General features: G+C 38.4%; 1 protein-coding gene across 2 annotated transcripts; it reads right to left on the reverse strand.

Annotated features, from left to right (window-relative positions):
• Window positions 1-2,189: 2,189 nt before the first annotated feature.
• tlcd4a (TLC domain containing 4a) lies at window positions 2,190-19,749 on the reverse strand. 2 transcript variants are annotated; one of them, XM_058383671.1, is made up of 7 exons: window positions 19,392-19,749; window positions 13,547-13,707; window positions 12,742-12,831; window positions 12,539-12,597; window positions 10,342-10,436; window positions 6,807-6,880; window positions 2,190-6,623 (listed from the first exon to the last, which is right to left on the reverse strand). In XM_058383671.1, the coding sequence occupies exons 2-7, from the start codon at window positions 13,699-13,701 to the stop codon at window positions 6,308-6,310; spliced, it is 789 nt and encodes a 262-aa protein (XP_058239654.1). In that variant the 5' UTR covers window positions 13,702-13,707; window positions 19,392-19,749; the 3' UTR covers window positions 2,190-6,307. The 2 variants fall into 2 exon arrangements, with proteins under 2 accessions (XP_058239654.1, XP_058239732.1); XM_058383749.1 differs by lacking the exon at window positions 19,392-19,749 and adding an exon at window positions 13,319-13,449 and having other exon boundaries at window positions 13,547-13,686.
• Window positions 19,750-22,233: the final 2,484 nt, after the last annotated feature.

Below are 22,233 nucleotides of genomic sequence, written 5' to 3' on the forward strand. Positions count from 1 at the left end.
ACAAAACTGAACAAGTATGTCTTCTGTATTAACAGAGAAGAACCTTTAAAACTGTAAGAAGCACAAAGGTCATGGGTGGTTTAGGCACAGGAAATCATTTGGAGACTATCACACAGTCTCTGCAGTGCTGTTGCATCTGTCAGCAAGAGACAGCAAAGAATTAGTGTCTGTAAGAAACTCAGAAACTACACTGACCTAACAGTTCCTCAAGAGCTCTTGGTTGCTGTTGAAGAAAGGACATTATTTACATTTACTTTATTTACTGTCCAGTGTCACCCAAATGAGGATGGCTTATCCTTCTGAGCCTGGTTCCTCTCAAGGTTTCTTCCTCATATTATCTCAGGGAGTTTTTCCTCACCACTGTCACCTCAGGCTTACTCATTAGGGATAAAAAACAGTAACTTTAAACTTTATAATCTTTTTCCCCTCTATGTTTCTGTAAAGCTGCTTTGAGACAATGTCCATTGTTAAAAGAGCTATACAAATGAATTGAATTGAATTGAAGTGAATTTGAAAGGAACACAACAGAGCCACGAGCATTTCCTTTGCCACTCATCTGTGTAAGTATTCTTTTACCTGGTGGTTGTTTATGTTATTGTCCTACAGCGACACCGTGTGGTGTACATAAAGAATAGACACTGTCTGTGTCCAAAAGCTGCCACTGCTTACGTGGAAATACTAATATTTTTTTCAAGTTAACAAATATATTTTTGTTTTTATTTTCTTAAAATAAAAAAATTAAATTTTCTTCTTCTTAAAACCTGCTTTGGGGTTTGTGTTTAGTGTCATGTACATTGCTGTAGAACTTCAAACTCTGACCTTGTTTTCTGATGCTGAGTATCTGGTATTATGGTAAAATGCACAGAAAATCCTATTTCAAGGCTTCCAAGGCCAACCAATGCAGCCCTTATGGAACCTCCATCATAATTAACTGTAGGTACGGTGCTCTTTACCGTATAAGCTTCATTTTACTGTTTATAAACAAGTCATGCATTTCTAAAGACTTAAAGTATTTTAGTTTCATCAGTCCATTGAACATTTCCCCAGATGAATTGTGGTATTTCTAGGTATGTTTGGGCAATGATATGTCATGCTTTTTCTAAGTATGTCTTTCAACAGCAAGTTCCTCCTTGGTATTCACCCATGTAGTCCTCGTTGGTTTAGTGTACAGCATATGCTATGAGTTGAAACCATCACACCGGTTCTCTCCAGGTCATCTTCTACAGCTCTTTGGCTGTAATATCGGCTGTTGTTTTTCAGTATGCCCCAGCTTCTTTGGTCATCTCTTATTATCATCTCCTGGAAGGTTTTTGACAATTGCATGAGGCATCAAACAAATGAGTTCCTACACGCCAACACAGCTTCACTACTCATTTTTGTTTTTACGTAAAACTCAGCTAAATGCTGTGATGTGGTAAAACCAAATGAAACTCTAATTACTAAACAACAAATAAACTCTGTGGTTGTATTATGTGGTTTGGCCATGCCTTGCAACAGTGAAGTTGTAGTAAAAAATGGAGTACAACTCTCTTCCATCTGTATATGCCTGAAAAATTAGTCATTAGTCATTAATCTGTAGCTCTGACTGTAGTCACAAGCGTAAAAATAATTAAAAACACCTAAGTGTACAGGGCAAGAAGAAGAAAGGGACAGACATCTTTTCATGATAGTATTTTATAGCAAAAATGCAGTCATAGAGTTACCACATGGACTCACATGGAAGTATGCAGGTGTGTAAGGACCACCCCTTGTTGAGGAAGTTCAAATTAGTAACAAAACAGTTTACAGTGTAAATCCTATCCTGAGAATTTCACATAATACATGTCTTTCTAACTGGAAAAAAAAAATTCCAAGCATGCACCAGATGACCAGTATTTAAGTATTTTTCCATTCCAAAACTATTAGCTTTAACATGGATTCAGTCCCCTCTTAACTGTTCTATTAGATCCTCTAATCGGGGCACAGTCACTGTTCCAGTTCATCCCAGAGGTGTTAAGTGGGGCTGAGTTCATGATTCACTGTCACTGATTCCAGTTTTAGTTTTTCCACTCCAACTTTGGACCTCACATTGTACACAGGCCATTGTTATAGTTGACGAGGTCCAGTGAAGAAAAGTCTTAATGACACACCATACAGAGATGTAAAAGACAAATTGTGTGCTTCAAATGTGATGGTCAGGTGTCCATACAAAATACATTGCTGGCACACTTTTTTGTGTGATTTTAAGTGAAATGAATGCGTCAGTTCAAGATTCAGATTTTTGCTTATGCTTATTGTAATGGCTGTGAAAAGAAAGTGAAAAGAAGAAAAATTGGAGAAGATGAACTTCTGCTCCTCTTGTCTCCTGGTCAGGTTTCAGCCTTCCCAGCTGCCTTTCCTTCCTCTCTCAGTTCTTCCTGTACTTCTGCAATCAATAACCTCTTCGCCACCACTCCACTCCGACTTCCCTGTCCTCTGTAAACTCCTTCACCACGTGTCCCCTGCCTTCAACACCTGCTCCTCATCTACCACTTGCTAAAATGGGACACAGCTACATGACCAGTGTGACAACTGTGATCATTCCTCTTTAGAAGTAAGTACAGATGCCTGCAGTTCTTAAATATTCATAACAGCTCCCTTGCACCATCTAGTGGCCTAGAAAAGTACCTTCTAATGCTTCTACTGCTGAAATGGGCTTCAGTTAGGGTAAAAAACAAAGCAAAACGAAAAAAGTCAAAATATCTTTTGAGAAAGATTTCACCATTCTGTAATCAATTACAAAAATCTTATTATTTTAGTTCGAGTCCAGTAAATTACAGTAATATTCTGATGCAAAAGTTCATGCTGTTCACATGTCTGCTGCTCAAAGCTCACCTGAAAAAGCTGCAGGAATCGTGTCATGTAATCATATAAACATGGACCTCAAAGGTAGCACCAGAATCTTTCAGAATGTTTCCAGCATCTATTGAAATCCATGCTAGGAAGATCTGAAGCAGTTTCGAGAGCAAAGGAAGCTCTACCCTGTATCAGTGTAGTGATGGTAATAAAGTGCCTTGTGAGTGTTCATACAAATTGGGATATTGTTTCTGTTCTACAGGCTTTTGCAACTCTGGTAATACTTTCCATATAAAGCCAGCATCTGCTGAGATCTCTTCTGGAGCCTCAATTGGACTGATTGCTCCATCACTTCATTCTATCTTCTCTCCTTGCAAATTGTAAGTCAGACAGTGTCTAATTAATACTGCTTTCTTTCGTGTTAATCTGTTTCTGCAGGTTTCTGATCGAGGCCCACTGAGAAAGAATGACTTCTGTTCACTCAACACTAACACTTAAGTCAGGGTCTGAGTGGCGCTGATCCCAGGAAGACTACATGGGAGATCTCTCTCTCTCTCTCTCTCTCTTATACACACACACACACACACAGCATGAAATAAATTAATTAAATGAATGAAAGTACTCTCCCGGAGTAGTAAATGAAATATATTTTACATAGAAGAGCTGAGGGGGCAGTGGTAGCTCCGTGGGTAAGACTACTGGTCAGAAGGTTGTGAGTTTAAATCCCAGTACCAGCAGGCACTACTGTGCCCCTTAACCCTCAACTGCTCAGTTGTATATTTAAAAAAAATTAGATAAAATGTTAAACTAAAACAAATAAATGCCATAAATGTAAACATAAGCACTGTTAACAGAAATATAAGCAGTGTTTGCCTTTGGGATAGAAAAGGTGATTAATAGAACATTGTGCAAATTCGATTTTTCCATGAATTATTGCTTTAATGGAACTGATGTGTCTGATACAAAGTACAATCAGTGAAGGCGCCGCTGACACTGATCATCACGGGGGGGCTGAATTACACTAATCCAAATGAACATATTGCTTTATTCAGCAAACAGGGTCAAATAGGTCAGATAGAGGACAAGATTTAAAAATCAGTGAGAGCTAAGTAACATTCTTGGTCCTGCTTCATACAGCTTAAAATCACACACAGGAGCATCCGGACATACAGTATCAAACGCAGTGAGGCTGCTTGCTCTGTGTAGCTTCACACAAATGCAAAAGCATGTGTAGACAAAGTGTGTGGGGTTCTCTTCGATCAAGTTACTTGAGAGCCAGATGAGTTTAGATTAATGTGTATACTTACTAACTAACTAATATTAAACCAGCATTCCCATTGTGGGAAAACGCAAACGACACTAGCTATTCACTGAGTTTACAGCCATCACTGTCAGGTGTAGCTCTCACACTGAAGGTGTACAGAAATGCATTTATGCATTACATGACTGTATTACATAAATGGAATGTATTTACATCTAGTATGAAAACATTTGACTTTATTCAGAACAAAGAAAAGCTTAAAAGGAATCTGAAACATGGAAACTGGGCAAAACCATAACCAAAACCATATTTAAGACATATCTTATGCTGGTGTACCTGAATCCACACTAAACAGTACAAATTAAAAAAACATTTTAGCAAACTTTCATTTCATCTTTCATCCATTAGACCTAAGGCAAGAATCTGACAAAAAAATGTAAAGGAAAGACATGCAAGCTCAACCCAAAGCAAAACATGTAATGGCATCAGAAGGTATCGAAAATAAGCAAAAAAAATGTCCAAATAAAAAGGCAGCTAGAACAAGTGATTAAAACAAGTGAATGCAAAACGATTATGACTGGCCTCATCTTGTAAGTACAGAAAAGAAGTAAATCTGCACTGAATATTATTCACCATAAGGTAGAGCAAAGATTCAAGTCATTTATTCGATAGAAAATAGAACATCTGTCAATTTAAAAGAGCAAAGAATTCCTCAATATCTCATGTCATCTCACACACATACCTACATAAATACTTTTACATTTCAGAATATAAAATAATGTGTGGCATCCAGTAATAGTATCATTGTAGGCGATTTCTCAATCAGATTCAAGACTTGTGTGAATAATCTACGCTAAAATTTTCGTACAACGTAACATGATGCATCTCAAGCTGATTTAAATATGTCTGTGTTGCCGCTGTTATTCAGTATATATCTATTAAGATACATCACAAACACCTTTTCTCCATACATAATACACTTCCTTTTAAAAGAATAAATATACATGTACATGCTGATTCAGTTCTGGTTCAAATAAATAAGGCATGATGCACAAAAAAAAATAAAAGTCTGTTGAACATCCTTTGCTTTAGTGAGCGCATATAAGGAACATCAGCCATAGGGTCCATGACCAAAGCCTTTTACAAAATATTAGACTGTTTATATTCTATTGTCACTGTACATGAAACTAAAATGCGTACTTGTGCATGTCCATTAATATTCCTATCGTCAACGATGCAAAAACATTCAGAGATCCACACTGCAGCATGCACTTACAGTATCCCCTGTACAAATGAAGCTGTGGTGTGGAGAATTTCAAGTGTGTGTTTGTGTGTGTAAGTGTGCATGTGTGTGTGTGTGTAAACCATTTCACTTTAAAAATCAAAACTCTTCTCTCACAGCAATGCCAGAGCAGGGTGAGAAATTATGTTCATCCTCCTCCAAACCAAATCTAGGTGAAGATGTCGAGTCCAGCACAATTTCCAAAAAGCAAAGACAGAAGTATGTGTCCCCCATCACACAAAGAAAGTGCACTACTCTTCTCCATCACAACAACATCGGTATAAAATCTTTATGTAAATGTAAAAAAGTCTGTGCACATTCACAGTCAACCTTCCCATCATCCTTGGCGTAAAGATCTCGTCTTGTTGGGAGTGGTCACGTGGTCTGTGATGGGAGCGAGTCCTGGTGTAATGTAGTGAAGGTGAGAGCGTGAGATCCTTCACAGTTAGTATATGAAGTGTAACTTCAGAGTAAACACGGTGGCTGTTCGAGTTTATAGATGGCAGTGACTTCGATGAGTTAATAAATCAGAAGGATGTGGCACATTTTGTCCTAGTAAGTGGAAAGTGGAAAGTTTTAAATAAAAGCCAGTTTCAGGCAATACAAATCTAAACAGCTCAAACATAACGAAAATAGAAAATTCCAGTGCTTTCTGAGCTGAACTTTTGTTGTACGTTGGGCCTAAACCGCTGAAGCAGGTGGAAAGAGGGACGCCAGCAGCCATCTTAAGCCGACACGAGCTTGTAGCACAAGCATCACTGAAAACATTGATCGTGTACTGTATTGCTCCGGGGTGGTTTCTCTGCATGACCAGCTTCAAAAGCAAGTACATCAGTCGAACTACGCAGCTGCTGCTGGCTGACTCACAATCTGCCACTTCTAAAACAACAGGGTGCACTAAGGGTCTTCCTCGAATTCCCCCATTGAGGAGAATGAACTTTCTTCCATGCCTAGTTCATTTTTCCATTTTCTTGGGCCTTGGACTTCACATGCTGGCTGGAGCGCAGAACCTTATAGCAGCCGCACGCGATCTTATGCATCCACATGACGTTCATGATGTCCAAACAGATGCTGGAAAAGATCCAGGCACTGCGGCCACCGAACGACACGCGATAGAAGGCCTCTGTGCCATATACAGAGTACATACGGCTGTAGTAAACAGGCATGACTGCGATGCGCACCATGAAAAACACAGCCGCCATCAGCACACCGTTGGCAATGTTGAGTCTGGAGGATTTAGGGTAACCTAACACTTCAAAGAACCAGCTGCAAAACACAGGCAAGCACACCCACATGACAAGAACTCATAATTAACTGGACTTTTACTCATTGTGTAATTCATTTGCTTGCTTTATGAGCTTTACGCGTAGCTGGTTTAATACAGAATGCAGTTTGTAGCTCACATGTTCCTCACAGAGGTAAGTGAACAGAAATTATTAAAGCACCTACCGCTGGTTCACACACGGAGTGGAAAACTCTGCAAGCAGACGGAAGTTAGCAAAATAAGGCAACATTCCTTGACCCTGGAACAACACATTGAAGAAGAAACAGACAATGACAGACAAAATAATAAAATAAACAGGCAACCGGATTGGCTTGATAACACAAGAACGAATAAAAACTGGTTTGGGGAAAACCCCTGAGCGTAACCTCGGTTGGATGAACAACCCCAATGACCTTTATTAGTGATGTCTTCTGAGTTTTGACAAACAAAGCTTCAAAACAAAGCTATTTCTTGCTAAGTAAAGCTATATAAATGTAATTAAAGTATACTGCTACTGGAAATAACTCTTTTATTAAGCATGCTGTCATAAGTAGCATCAGGGTCTATGTCACCCTAACTCTTAGTATACGAGTGCTTCACTAAACCCTTCAAAAACAGTCCCTCTGATCAGGTTTGCGAAGAGGTATTACGGAGAAATTCTTAGCTTAAATAGTGTGATGCTGCATTGGAGAAGTCTTCTATAACACTCTGAACAATGCTGTTTAAACTTCAACTTAGCTCATTAGTTGTAGAACTTTTTGTTCCGATCAAAATTAAATCCAAATCTCCAGGAGCTACTTTTTTCTAGGAGTTCCTTCTATTTTTAGCTTTAGTCTATTTTTCTGTGTTCCTATGGAAAGATTTTTACATCCTGCACGCACAGTTAACAAGCTACTGCTTTGCAGGGACGTTTAGATAATAAAATTTTAAAAAAGGATAAAGCGGTGATCTAAGCTTAAAAAAAGCTCAGTTAATATTCAGCTATATTTCAATTTGTGCCAAATAGCGGAACACAATTTGATGGAGAGCAGAGCTTTTATCATCGTTAGCACATTTATACATCAAATACTTATGAAGGCAAAGCCGCAACCGATGTTAAACATAAACACACTCAATCATTACCTCAGGTAAAGCATCTCATTAAAGACACAGTAGTAACATTACATTAGCTCTGTGAATTCCTTTAAACCTGAAAGTGCAATGCTCAAACCATTACATATTTCTTTAAGTGTTTGAATAAACGTTGCTCGTCTGTATATCTGCTCAGTAAGTGGTGGCCGTCTGCGCAGCTGTATGTGTGCATGTTCCCTCTTTTATTCCTAGTTCAACAATAGCGAACATAAATAGCACACTTACCTTGGGGGATGAAATGAATTTCAGTGTTTAGAATACTTACTCAACAGTGGACAAAGAACATAAAAAAAAAGGAAAACACTGGATGCTAGTACCCCTAGGCACTGGTAAGTCCATACTGTAACTGGGCTTCATAGCTGCACAGTGTTCCACAACAGCACAACGGCAGACAAGACAGGAAGGAGTCTAGATCTAGATCAGCCAAGCCCTGTCCCTTTTATTTACAAAGCACAAAGTTTGCTCTGGTATTTTTTGCATGTTTGGTGGTCAGTAAAAGTGGGACTGCATTATCCAAGACGTCATGTTAGGTGAAGAGACAGACAGACAGGACAGGTTCTTTGGAAAAAAAGGTGCAGTTTGAAAGCGAAATCAACAGAAAAGCTGCAACACCAAGTTTTGTCCAACATGCACTATAGATTAAAAAAAAAAACAAACATATAACGCTAAATATCTTTTGTACGTCAGCCTTTTATAGACCATATGCACAGGTCTTTCAGTTTTAACTTATAAATGTTGATCAAAACAATCAACTATATCCTCACAAAGACTATTAAAAGCGAACTATCTGCTATCATCTGTCATTCTTAATATCCAGCAGATGATTTATGAGAATAGGCATCAGTGTAAAGCAGCCAGCACTGACAGTTTGAAATGTATTTGTAAAACTGACAAACCATTAAATAACACAGGAAACAGCAACAAATAATGCTTATGACTTTTCAAACAACAACAAACAGGAATAAAACAATGCTGAGAGACTCCAAGCTTCACAATGAATCTGTTCTAATCTTATATACATGTATATCGTTTGGAATGTTTTCTGTTGGTTCTACTCGACTTAATTTAGCAGTTATGAAAGTGTCCAGTAACAGTATGGCCCTACAACATCATTCCGTTAATGTTTCTGGAGATGATTTGGATTTCTTTTGGAGGTTATTACAGATCAGCCTGTTTTACCTCCTAATGTTTACACTATGCTAGTTCATAAAAAAATCAGCCCAAGAAACAACTAATAAAGAGCAAAATTTGAGCACTCTCAAAACCTAGTTTGGAGTCAGATGCGTTTTTGCTAAACTAAGCACTTCCTGTCATGCTGTGTATTGTGGGTCAGAACAAAATTCGATAGTTGCTCAATATTTTTGGTCGGGTGGCCTGACAGTTCTGTAATATCAAGTCAGCTCTCAGCCACAGTCATATGGTTTTCTCTTAGAAGTGAATTCTGTGGCGAAACGCAAAAAAAAAAAGAAAGAAAGAAAACAAGCAGTGCATGTAGTAGTTGATGGTCCATTTTCACAAGAAAGAAGAAACAGATCTCTTCTTGAATCACATCCGTTAAAAAAAAAATAAAACAATGTCAGCTCATATTAGTTCTGCACCATCATAAGCCCTGATTGCCATTTTGTGGCTGGAGAGAAATTGTACGCATGAAAGAGAAAGAGAGAGCTCCAAAGAGGGCCTGAGGAATACAGAATAAGGAGAAAGTTCTCTTGTAATAAAGGCAAGGAGGTTGAGCATGCATTGAGCAAACCCTCCACCAGAGGCAGCAGCAGCAGCAGTAGTGTGTGAGCTGGTTACTGCATGCACCCAGCCAATGCAAGAGAAAAGCATGGTGGAGGGAGGGCAAGGATACGTGGGACGAATTCCACGATTTAAATCACTGAGCATTCCATGCAAAAAGTACCATCATCATTATCATCATCAAAGCCATAGTCAACTAGAGAACCTGGCAACCTAGAGGGATACATATTAACAGAGCCAAAGGTGAACAGCAGTATCTGCCATTTTGTGTGGTTCATCTAATGTAAGCAAAAATAAATAAATATTAAGAGCCAACAGGTCTGTGAAGAGTCTGAGAATATCTCATCTTCAAGCTGTGTGTTACAATCACACTGCTGATGTGACTTCAACAGTAAGCACAGTTTACAGTACTTACTAGAAACAGCCTTACATTTCTTTTTCTAATCTGTTCATTGTTATGTCATTATAACTTGCATTTACAAAGTGAAAGAGTTGTCATGGTGTCAACTCATCGCTACAATCAACTACAACAACTTAAGCAACTGACATGACTAATTAGGGTATAGACGATGAAGAGGAACTGCATTTCCTAAGACTTCATTTGAGAGAATAAATAATAATAAAAAATAAAAAAACAACAACATGTATCTCTCATCATTATCACTGTGTTGTGATGTTGTGAAAATGTTAGTCTTACACACTGCATCTGATCAAGCCTGGATGTGTTAGTAGTGAACAGTGAGGTTTTAGCAGCCACTTCACACCCCTCAGGCGTCACAACTGTTCACCCTTGGCCATCTCTTTCCCATCTTGCCTGCACATTCTGCTCTTGGACAATAGGGAACTCACCAGTACAAAGTAGTAAGCATACAATGCAGCCAGGTGGTGAACTACAAAAAACTTGTCCCCTATCGCCCTCCAATAGTAAAATATGAGCAGCAGGTCTGAAAAAGACACAAGAAAAGGAAACTATGTGAACTGCAAACAGACTTCTTGGTCTAGACTTGAAATCTCAGAAGAAATCCAGCTGAGAGCAGAGGCTCATTTACAGCAGGGTCCTGTACTACAAATACTGTACTCACATCATGTTATGGAAATAACAAACTACTTCAAAGTACTTCATCTTCTTGCAGAAACAAATTGAGATTATTTGGTGACTGACATCTTGATGACTTTATGAGAAGTGCACTTAGCAGTTTAGTCAAATCAGAGCACTCTGATATACTCCACTTTAAAAAAAATACTCTGGCTGAACTCACACATGGTCCTGGAATTAACTCCCAATGTGGGGCAAATAGAAATCTGCTAAAGCCTATAGATATATGATTTAAACATGATTTGTGCAGATTTGGTTTAAAGATGTCGTTGTATTTCAAAGTAATTTCTGAACTAAACAATCCCCTCCAAAAGTATTGGAACAGCATGGCCCATTGTTTTGCTTTGGCTACACAGTGAACACGTTTGGGATTAAGGTCAAAACATAATAGAATAGAAATGTAAGACAAATGATCAGCACAGCGATGATTTTCTATGAGTTGCATCTAGATGTGTCAAACAACTTGTATATAGTACTTCTGCTTTGAGAACACACATTTTTCAACTGACCATAAAAACTGGAACATGTTACTATCAGGTGTTTCTTGTTGCCCAGGCATATTCTGTAGATTGACTGTAGATTGGCTTTAATGATTAATAGCTCTGAATGTCTAATCGTAGTTGGAGCCCTGGGTTTCACATGTAACGTCTGCATTTATAGTTAAAAGGATAAACCATAATGAAGACCAGTGAGCTGTCTATGGATGAAAAATCAAGCCATTCTGGAGGTGATGAAATAGGGAAAATCAAAGCCACTGTACAAGCATTGAGCATAATATGAATATAAAAATGGAATGTCCTGAAAATTAAAGAAACCGTGGGTGTACTAACAACAAGACACTGAGCAAGTCAGCCAAGGAAAACAATGGCAGTTGATGACAGAATCATTGTGAGGGCTGTGAAGAAAAAACCACATACAACAATCTGAGACATCACCAACAACCTCCACAGGGCAAAGGTGAAGGAATCACAGTCTACTCTTTGAAGAAGACTTTAAGCGCAGAAATATAGAGGCCATACTACAGGATGGAAACCTCTGATCAGCAATAAGAATCAGAAGGCCAGGCTGGAATTCACAAAGAAATTCAGACATGACCCACAAAAGTTCTGAAACCAAGATTAACCTCTATCAAAGTAATGGAAAGTGTAGAGAAAGCTCCACACTGCTCATGATCCAAGCTCAGTGGACAAGGTGTCATGGTTTGGGCTTGCGTGGGTATTTCAGGAACGGGATCAGTAATCATTAGTGATGATGTAACTCACAATGGTTGCAGCAGAATCCATTCATAAGTCTACAGAAACATAGCCAATGTACAGAGAAACACATTTAATCTATTTGGGAGGAACTTCATCATGCAGGAAGACAACACAATTTGGATTTATTAAACAAGCAAAGACAAGCAACAGACCTTAACCCAAATGAGCAGCACTTCACCTAACACTTTATTTTGTTCGTCAGTGGGTTATTATCCAAATGCACTTATTGCAACCCGGGATACACAACCAAATACAAAGTGTTGTTATATTTAGTATTATTTGCTCCGATATTTTTGCTCACTTAAAGATGTCTGCCTTTAGAGATGCCATGTTCTACATTCTTTGACACAGCTAGATCATGTAAACATCAGCAAATGAAAGCTGATATTCTGATCTTTTCATCTCAAACCAAAATATCTTGAGCAAAAATTAAAGAATTGGGTTTGCTGTTCCAATACTTTTGTAAGAGCAATGGGCTATTGCCTCATAAACATGTGCATTTACACAGATGGCTAAAATATTTTAAAATACAATTTGGGAAACTACTTTAAAGTAACAGTGATTGATAAACAATAAAAACTATTCTATTTCAAATAAATGTCACTGTTGTTTTTAACCTTTAACGCTTTCAGACTTTATTTAAAATCCCAGAAAGCCCTCTACATGTAATGTGACTGCAGGATTGAACTCTCACCAGATATGAGGTAGCCTGTTGTTATTCCCACGTTTATCTTCACCAATGTTGGATCTCCCCTATAGGGTTAAAGACAGAGTAAATAAGTCTCCACTGTGCCCCTGCGTCGAGGAGAATGTCTGAGAGCCGGCTCCAGCTGTGCTCATTCCTACAGTGCAGCATTACCACATAATTGTCTACATGCAGTATGACAGTTCTCTTACCACACAGGGTCCTGATTGGTGGCTTCATCGAAAAAAAGGATGTAGAGGCAAAAGAGCCCGACCACTATGGCATGGAATGTGGACACTGTCCTAGAAAAACAAGGAGACGTACAGCATAGAAGCGAAAACACACCTGATTTGCACAGATATTATAAATACATAGTGTCACACTCATGACATGTTTGTGGACCCCTGATATTTGGTAAAAAAAAATTTAAAAAAAAAAAACTTTCTCCATGATTATGATCTTACGTACATGCTCATATTAAATCCATATCATTATGAGCTTGCACATGTAAATCACGTGAAGGTTTACGTGAAGGTATAATTATATATATATATATATATATATATATATATATATATATAAAAAAAAAATCCAGACATGGCTAATCATACATAATCCCTGCCTGTGTGTCAGATCCTATAAAGAAAGCATGTCCTCCCACTCCCCAAAGCTAACAAACCTACTTGCACAACACTACCATTCTTTATTGTACATCATACCACCTTAAAACAACCATAAATCTCATGTTCGAATCAATTTGAATTAATATTTAATCGAAATATTACACACTTGTAATACATGCTTGGTAGTCTTCATTACTCAGATTACACTACTGTGTAGCTGGCCACATCTGCATGCCCTCAACTCATTCAGATTTATCCTGTCATGTGTTAGTTTCCCATAAAGTTCGGTAATACCTCCTGTTAACCATTAAAAGAAATACAGAACAGACAAACAGCAAGTCATCAGCATGTTTGCATGGTGGACACACTGGAAGGTGTGTGGTATGTGTGTTACCTCGAGTTCCACTCAATTTGCTGCTTGTGGCTGAGTTTCAGGAAGCCTGGGCTGATCCTGCATGACAACCAGGGACTCAAGCTGTGGAAGAGCCACTGGAAGGTGAAAAAGCTGACTGTGGCGATGAGCAAGATCAGCTGGCTGAAGGCGTCCATGGCCACCTGAGAGATGGAGGAGTGCAGAGACAGATCGCTTAAAAAGTTTTAAAAAAAACAATGACTAATAGTACCTGTGCCTCAGTTCGGCCCACACTGATGACTCTTTGTGCACACACCTGATGCAGAAGAAGAAAGCAAACAACCTTTGGATTGTACAACCTTTGTGCCATTGAGACAAACTCAAATGCAGTTTTCTGTTCAGACTTTTGAGAAGCTGTTCAGTGTAGCAACCAGTGATGTGGTGATATTTTGAACAATACAGATGGATATGAATAACTAGTTGGTTCTGAAACTGCAGCTTATTGACGCACACATGCAACACAGTTATTTTAGATCCTACAGGCTACTGAGAATCACCTTGTGCTTTTCAACATTCAGCAGACATCCTAATCCAGAGCAATTTACAGAGATGTTTTACAGCTTCAGTAATAATAATAATAATAATAATAATAATAATAATAATAATAATTTACATGCTAGTACAAATAGCCCATGATCTAAGAACACCATCAAGCTATGAACATTACCCATCTCAACATTCAGACAACTCTTCTCAGATTCAGATTAACCCTAAAATACAAAGCAACCATACTCTGTTTATCTAAGCTGACTACTATATTCCTGCATACACATGGCTGTAATAATCAGACTATAGTTTTACAGTATATGAGACAGAGCAAGTGTTTGCTTTAGATAGTTTCAATATGATAATGGCCTCAAGCACACATCTAATTCAACAAATGTTAGCTGCAGGAAACTATCAATCAATGTTTTGCAATGATCCCCATCTCTGAATTCGAACCTTATTAAAAACCAAGTCTGAAATGCTGAAAGCATGGAGGAGTGGACCAGGATCCCTTCTATATGTGTCTCCAGCCTTGTTAGACATTACAGGGTGTGATGTGGTGCTGTTATTCTCTATAAGGCCTTACTAAACATTAATTGGTGCCAATAATTTTGAAACTACCACTATACATAAAACCGTTTTTGTTAAAATAAAACTATACGGTGCCTTAATTTATTATTATATACAAATATTACTTATTCCACGTGCTATTTGATATTTTGTAAAATAAAGCTTTGACCAATCTCCTCCTCTAGTAATCCCTGCTGACGATAGTATCATTGTGGGGGTGGGGTAAGTACTGTCAAGAAAGCAACGTTTAAACAAATTTTGTGGGCAGGAAGGTGACGCGGGCAGACCAGGAACATGTTCAAGTCCAAGAAGGTACGTATCTGAAACAAGCATGCAGTTCCTGCAGTTACAAAACTTTTAACTTTCAAGACCACAGTGGTAACGAACGACTCCCAAAAATAAGATATGCAGGACTCAACCAAATGAAAAGTCCACTGTTTAATGAAACAGAGCTTGTTTGTTTTATGACTTGAGTTTACTTTTTTTTTAATTGAATTTTTTTTTCCATTTGTTTAACTGGTTTTGCTTTATTAACAATAAAAAAAATTAATCAAAAGATGTCAGTGTTTGGAGTACTCACTTTCTCTCATCCCAAACAAGATCCTGATCCAGTGAGAGACTTATTACTCATTATTAGATGTACTGGTCTGATCTCGCATTACTAAAGCAGTTGTTTCCCAGGATTGAAACATACTCTTTGTACATACTCTTAGTATCATTGTATCCTGTTGGTTGCAACATTGTGTTAAATGCAATAAAAATTTAAACCTGCATATTTAGTGCATGCATGAAATGTGCATGTGCGTGTATGTGGTGCAAGCTGAAGACCGACAGAATACTGTACTGAGTCACTGCACCAATCACTACTTTCTTTAAGCATAAATTCATATCTGAGGTTAAAAGTACTAAAGCTACACAAGAGGACAAAGAATAGCTTTTGTGCAGCCAGTCACAGTGTGCAGCCTTAGTGAATACCTCAAGAGACCTTAATAATGCTTCAGCCTGCCTCAGATTTTATTCTGATCACAGCAACAGTAATGCATTAATAGAGACATCATATATTTTATGATGACAGTTACAGTAATATACGGCTAAAGAGACTGAGCCCATGTAGAACCACTGTCCCAATAGCCTGAGTTCACTGCTGCTGTTGTGGAAACTTGTGGAAATCGCACAGAAATCTCTCGTTCTAGTTTGGCTTATAAAAACACACCATTACTACAAGACTGATAAACAAGACCCACTGTTTTACTCAGATTCGCCAAATAAACTAAATCGGTATTCTAACAATACAATTATCCTGAAAAGAGAAATGGTAAATATTCACTGATGTATCTTTCACCTCAGAGGCTGGTTAAGGGGGAAAAATACATCACACAATTACCTTCGAAAAATGCATCACACAATTATCACTGGGGTGATGTTTATGTCTTTCATTCATCTTCACACCACGTTATCCTGATCATCACTGGGAGCTCGGCAAGAATATACCCCAGATGGGATTTCAATCCACTGCAGGCACAATCGATGTGCAACGTGAGGAAACAAACATGGCGCCAGTACGTAAGTGTGTCTTTTGTTTGCCTTGTCAGAGTATGTAAAGCTCAGAAAAATCTACTTTAACCACACCTTTACAGTTACAGACCTGAGTGGCTGTTGGCTCTGTTCTACTATGCTGAACTTTACTTTAGACATCTTGTTGGACAGCAACAACGGCTAACTGAGACAGACAGACAGACAGACAGACAGACAGACAGACAGACAGACAGACAGACAGACAGACAGACAGACAGACAGACAGACAGACAGACAGACAGACAGATAGATAGATAGATAGATAGATAGATAGATAGATAGATAGATAGATAGATAGATAGATAGATAGATAGATAGATACTTTACTCATCCCAATGGGAAATTTACAAAATTTCTAATATTGGTTAAATTAGTTATATTACATTCTCAAATATTTATTAGTACTGTTGTTGATATAGATTTAACCAAGTACTGTCTCCATATAAATTGAGCTAAAGTGAATACTGCTGTAAACAGTTAAAGAACTGGTAGGTAGAGAAGCCATGTGAAAAACTCCACATGTCAAATCATGACAACTTATTTTCAGAAATCCAGCATTACGACTTTTAAGCCTCTGGATAAAATACTGTCTAAAATCTTCTTTACTTACACGGTGCATTTTTATAATCTTTCAGTACAATGTTATAATCATGTTAGGTATCTGCCAAGCAGCCAGCCTGCTGTGTCAACAGCTGGAGCACTGCCTACTGTAAGAACAGTGAGGTTTGCCTATATACTGCAAGAATAGACAGGTCAATTTCACAATTGGTCTAATATAGTAAACATTTAATTGAAAGTGTCATTTTGCATTAAACAACAGTTAGTTTTGGTGCAGTAACACTGTCTGGACAAGCAAAGTTCACAGAGTGCTGATATTTAGTATAACAGCACTGGTAGATTTCACTGCTTGTCTGTTCACTGCATCCATTTCCTATTCTAGCAATTTTCTGTCACTGTGAAACTTTCACTACACTTACACAGGGTTGGCAGTCCCTCTGTGTTAACATTTCAACATGCAACACTATCCATCTGTGGCATCTAAATATTTTGAATAATGTGTCTGTATACTTGATTTTAGAATAAATATATAACACACTCACAGTCATGTTGTTGTAGTGAACTTTCATCTTGCTCGTATTATACTGTTTAATTATAAATTAGAGCACCTGCTCAAGGAACATGCATAGTGATTGTCTGGAAAGCCCCAGTACTGGATTAATCTTCTCTATTTAAACATTTGTGTTCAGGACTTAAATGCCTGTTTGGCACAAGTAGTTTACAAACCTCTTTATAACTGCTTTAATGTGTGTAGTACCTATATGGCACATCAGACACTGAAAGCTGCATCATACCCCAGTTACACTGTACAGATATGTAACAGTTATAGCAAGTAAAGAAAAATAAAAAAACAACAGTAAAAAATAATTAAAAAAAGAAGGACAAAAAGAATGTGTGTGTATAAACTATAATTACAGAGCTTATATATTACTATAATATTATATATATATATATATATATATATATATATATATATATATATATATATATATATATATATATGTTATTACAAAACAGAGAGATGAAGATCTCATCTTCAGAACAACATGTGCCAGTGCAGCAGTGTGTGCAATCTCATTACGACTTTTCATACAGCCAGTGCCCTAGCCTTGGCCAAACCGGCCTTACTGCATGCTTTCTCCTTCGAACTGGACACACATATCCACAGTCTTATCTATACGCCTACGTGCTGTTTGTGACACAGGAACTTAACCACATGGTGTCCCACTCTCTGTAAGTCAGCCTGTTCAGTTCCCAAGCACACAGGGTTCCCTTGACCAAACCAGTCCCCAGCTATAAAGGGTTGATTTGCAAATGAAGTAATATTTTTTATGCTTTTTTTTTTTGCACATTAGAAGAAGTATAGTCATAAGTACACTGAAATTTACATCCTTGTAGTAGGCCTCTAAGAAAAATGTGTATAGCTGTCTGTCTGACTGATACATCACTTTCATGGCTATGTATTTGCAGTTCTGTCTCATATAGTGACACGAGTGCCAGTTGTCAAGGACAAATGCCTATACAGGTCACAAAGCAACATATGTAAAGCACAAACAGCAACCCTGCTGGAGAGCAAATGTTACTTCAAACCAGTCGTGCAAAATGGTCTCATTCATTTGAAATGATGTGTGTAGATTTAATTCCAGGACACTGTTTCCTTATGAGGGCTACAAGTAAAGCCAGATTGTTTGCTTTAGATATCACTGCCTCCATACCTGCAATTCTTCAAGGTCTTGAGTCAGTTAAATGATAAGCATTCTCAGACTCAGCTAACAGAAAGCAGTGTGAATGACTAAACTGCTTCAATGTCTTTTAATGTCTAAACCGTCAAGATGAAAATGTTTCAGAGTATGGTGTGTGATCATGTTATTAAAAAAAAGAAAAGAAAAAGTAAACGTGTATGAGGAGATAACTATGAGGAAAGAGAACTGAGACCAACAGGAGCACTAATGTCCTCTCCACCATATGTGTATCTGTTTTGAGACAGGTGTCTTACATAGATTATTCAGTCACTTATCATCAACTGTACAGGAAACTGTTAAAAGCTCAACGTTTAACCCCAAACTCCTTCATCATCCCAGCTCGTTGACACGTTACTGCTGAGACTTAAAAACACTCAACAACCCTATAGCTCAGTCGCATGTGAACGCTGCCATTACCCCATAATGACATTTCCTGTCACATTAAATCCCTTCCTATTGAACTAGTATAGAACTAGCGACTAAACCCGACAAGCCAAGAAGAAAGCCCTGAGCTCTACTAAAGCTTCACCAAGTCCCAGCGCGGTCATATGTTTCAGTGTGGAAGTTTAGCAGCGCTATAGCTATAGGTGCTATGTATCTTTACGTATTTATGTGGACAAATAAGAGGTATCGGCTAAAAGCTGCTATCGTGCTAAACAGTATGTAAGAACAGTGCGCTAACACAGACCCACATTTATACCGGCGTCATCGTCGTTTTTAATAACAATATAGGTTATGTTTTTAATATTTTAGAAGAGGAAAACATGGTCGTTGTTGTACTAACATGTTTTGTAAACCTAGGCCAGTTCTCGTCGCAATGACCAGAAAACCCTGAAAACCAAAAACAAATCGTATTACTAAGCACAGGCTGTTCAGTTTTGATCGGACATCCTTACCTCTTGTCAAATATCCACCATGTTAGCCTGGCTGGTGTAGTTTGTTCCGTCGATGCTGTAATTGTCAGCTACTTGGGCTCGGCGGTTGAACACATCATATGGGCTGACAAAATCTGTCCACTACCGGCGCCTCTGCTCACTCAGCAACACTGTCGGTCCTCCACAACATTCACCAAACATAGCTCTGTCTTCGTTTTAGCACTGCGGCTGATTTGTGCTCGTTTATCAGTATCATGTGCGCTAAAAGTAAGTTGTTTAAGCATAGCAGAAATGAGACATGCTAAAGCAGGATGTTGCAAGCCTGATGCGCAGAGATGAAGGAGGTTACTGTAGGGCAAAGCGCTCTCTGGCGTGGGCATCAGGTTTCACTCTCATTCTTAAAGACATACAAGGCATTCAGACTGTGTGTGTGCGCGCGCGCGCGCGCGTGTGTGTGTAAACATTTTTTTTTAAATGGAAAGGTTTAGTTTTGGATGTTGTCAGGGTTGTTGTATGTGAAGGGATAACAGTTATTTTGTGCATTAATAATTATGGCAGTGGAAGGTGTCCTTGTATATTCATATGCACCGAGCAATACAGTGTGATTGTTTTTACATGTAGGTTTTATCCAAGGCGATTTACAGTACAACTGAGTTGATCAATTGAAGCTTAAGCGCCTTTGCTGTTCAAATGTCCAGCTGGTCCTGACCAGATCACCTGAGGCCGAGCTGCTCAATCTTTGCCAGATGGTACACTATATTGGCAAAAGTTTTGGGACACCCCGCCAAAGCATTGAATTCAGGTGTTGTTTTTCCAGGGGTGGGCTCGGCCCCTTAGTTCTAGTGAAAGGAACTCTTAATGCTTCAGCATACCAAGACATTTTGGACAATTTCGTGGGAACAGTTTGGGGATGACCCCTTCCTGTTCAAACATGACCGCACACCAGTGCACAAAGCAAGGTCCATAAAGTTTGGTGTGGAGGAAAGTCCTGACCTCAATCTGATAGAACACCTTTGGGATGAATTAGAGTGGAGACTGTGAGCCAAGTTCCTCCAAACCAAACTTGATCATCCATGTCTTTATGGACCTTGCTTTGTGCACTGGTGCGCAGAGGAAGGGGTCATCCCCAAAGTTGGGAGCATCAAATCATTAAGCATTAAGAGTTCCTTTTACTGGAACTTAGGGGCCAAGCCCAACCCCTGAAAAACAACACCTGAATGATTTGGAGGGGTGTCCCAAAACGTTTGGCAATACAATATATGTTATTTAGGTCAGTGTCAATAAATTGAGATTTGCTAATTGCCTTATAGTTTCAATTGACTTCTACAATGAAGCATTACTAGTTGGTGCAAGCTGGTCTGTCATTTTCAGCATAGTTGCACAGGGGCCAACATTAACAACATGGTGGATCCAGGATTCAGACTCAGCTTCCTGTATGTAAGCTTATAGGTTTATGGAGTGCCTGTGATGGTTTGGCTTCTGGGTCCCCACCAGTTCATTTAGGCATTAAATTAAAATGAATTTCAGCTTTTCTACCCCAGGGTGTAGATGTTGTTTTGGGCCTCTACCTGCTAGACTAGGTATGCCAGTGTACTGAAATCTTTCAGAATAAGGAGGAAAGGAAAGGTTGCACCACATAAATATAACAAGGTTGCATTTACAGAATCTGATTTGTTTCACTGTGAAAAAAAAAAAAATGAATTGTTACATTATAATGTTATTTTATTTGTTTTATGGCATAACTCATTTTATTTTGCTTGGATGATTACATATACAAGTTCATGTGGATGTGGAACACTGTAAACAATTTAGGCTAGACTCAATAAGAGGCCATACTCCAATAAGTTCAATGAGTGTTAAAGCTTGGTGGACTGTGGACAGATGGCAGTAAACAATTAGTCTCTCAGTACTCTTTTCCAGTACTCTTACCCTTATCCAAAACAGATAAAGTAGATAACTTCAGTAAAATATAACTAGGATAACAAAACAGTTTAGCACTGATAATGTATCTCTCACTGTTTGATGTTCTCTTTGGTGCCATGCTAGATTAGGACTCTAAGATTTTTGCTGTTTCTTTTAGTCCACCAGAGGGCAGACAATGTACATTAAAATGCGAGCGAAGCTGGCAGTAGTCATAGCACAAACACTGCCACACACTGTTTCTATTTACAAACACAAGAAGAAAAAAAACCCCAGAATCCTCAAGCCACATGATAATGTTACTGCATCATATCTATTAACCTTTTCTTTTATATATATATATATATATACATATATATAAATTACCCCAAAATCTGGATACCGGTTCAAACAGAGCATTTTCACTGATACAGTCTGCATTGTATTCCTTCAGCTTTAGATTGATGCTTTTCATAAATGGTGATACTGCAGTATCAGTGAATTTAGGTCAGAAATATAATCAGGTGGCCCACGCTCATGTGTTATACCAGTCTGTTAGTCAGCTGTCTTTCTGACTTTTAGAAAAGATGTCTAGAAGCCTACAAGCTTGTATAATGCCTTCAAGGAAAAGCTGCTCTGCAGATCCCCTAATAATTACTTTCACATTCTGTAAACAAAGTCATTTCTTTTCCAGACTTATATATAGCAGACAAAATAATGTAAATCCAACCATGGAACATACCATACTCTCATTTTTTACTTTACTTTGGTCCACAACAGATACAAACACATCCCTCTGTTAGCAGTTAGTATGATAATGATCTTTCCCACTCAACCAAACAATCGGTCCAATCTGGATTCAATTGGATCTGATTTGTTTCAGCCATTCTCTGGAAAACTGAGAAACTGTGGGAAACCCAGATGTCAGTAAATCATTTGTAACTTCACTTGGTCGCATGGTTGT

The sequence above is a fragment of the Hemibagrus wyckioides genome, linkage group LG01 (assembly GCF_019097595.1).
Source record: "Hemibagrus wyckioides isolate EC202008001 linkage group LG01, SWU_Hwy_1.0, whole genome shotgun sequence".
Classification (NCBI taxonomy): domain Eukaryota; kingdom Metazoa; phylum Chordata; class Actinopteri; order Siluriformes; family Bagridae; genus Hemibagrus; species Hemibagrus wyckioides.

Coding starts and splice junctions, on each gene's coding strand:
- tlcd4a (XM_058383671.1), bottom strand. CDS start 13,701: ATGGACGCCTTCAGCCAGCTGATCTTGCTCATCGCCACAGTCAGCTTT. Junction 12,832..13,546: donor CAAATTGAGTGGAACTCGAG/GTAACACACATA, acceptor TTGTTTTTCTAG/GACAGTGTCCACATTCCATG. Junction 10,437..12,538: donor AACAGGCTACCTCATATCTG/GTGAGAGTTCAA, acceptor TGTCTTTTTCAG/ACCTGCTGCTCATATTTTAC.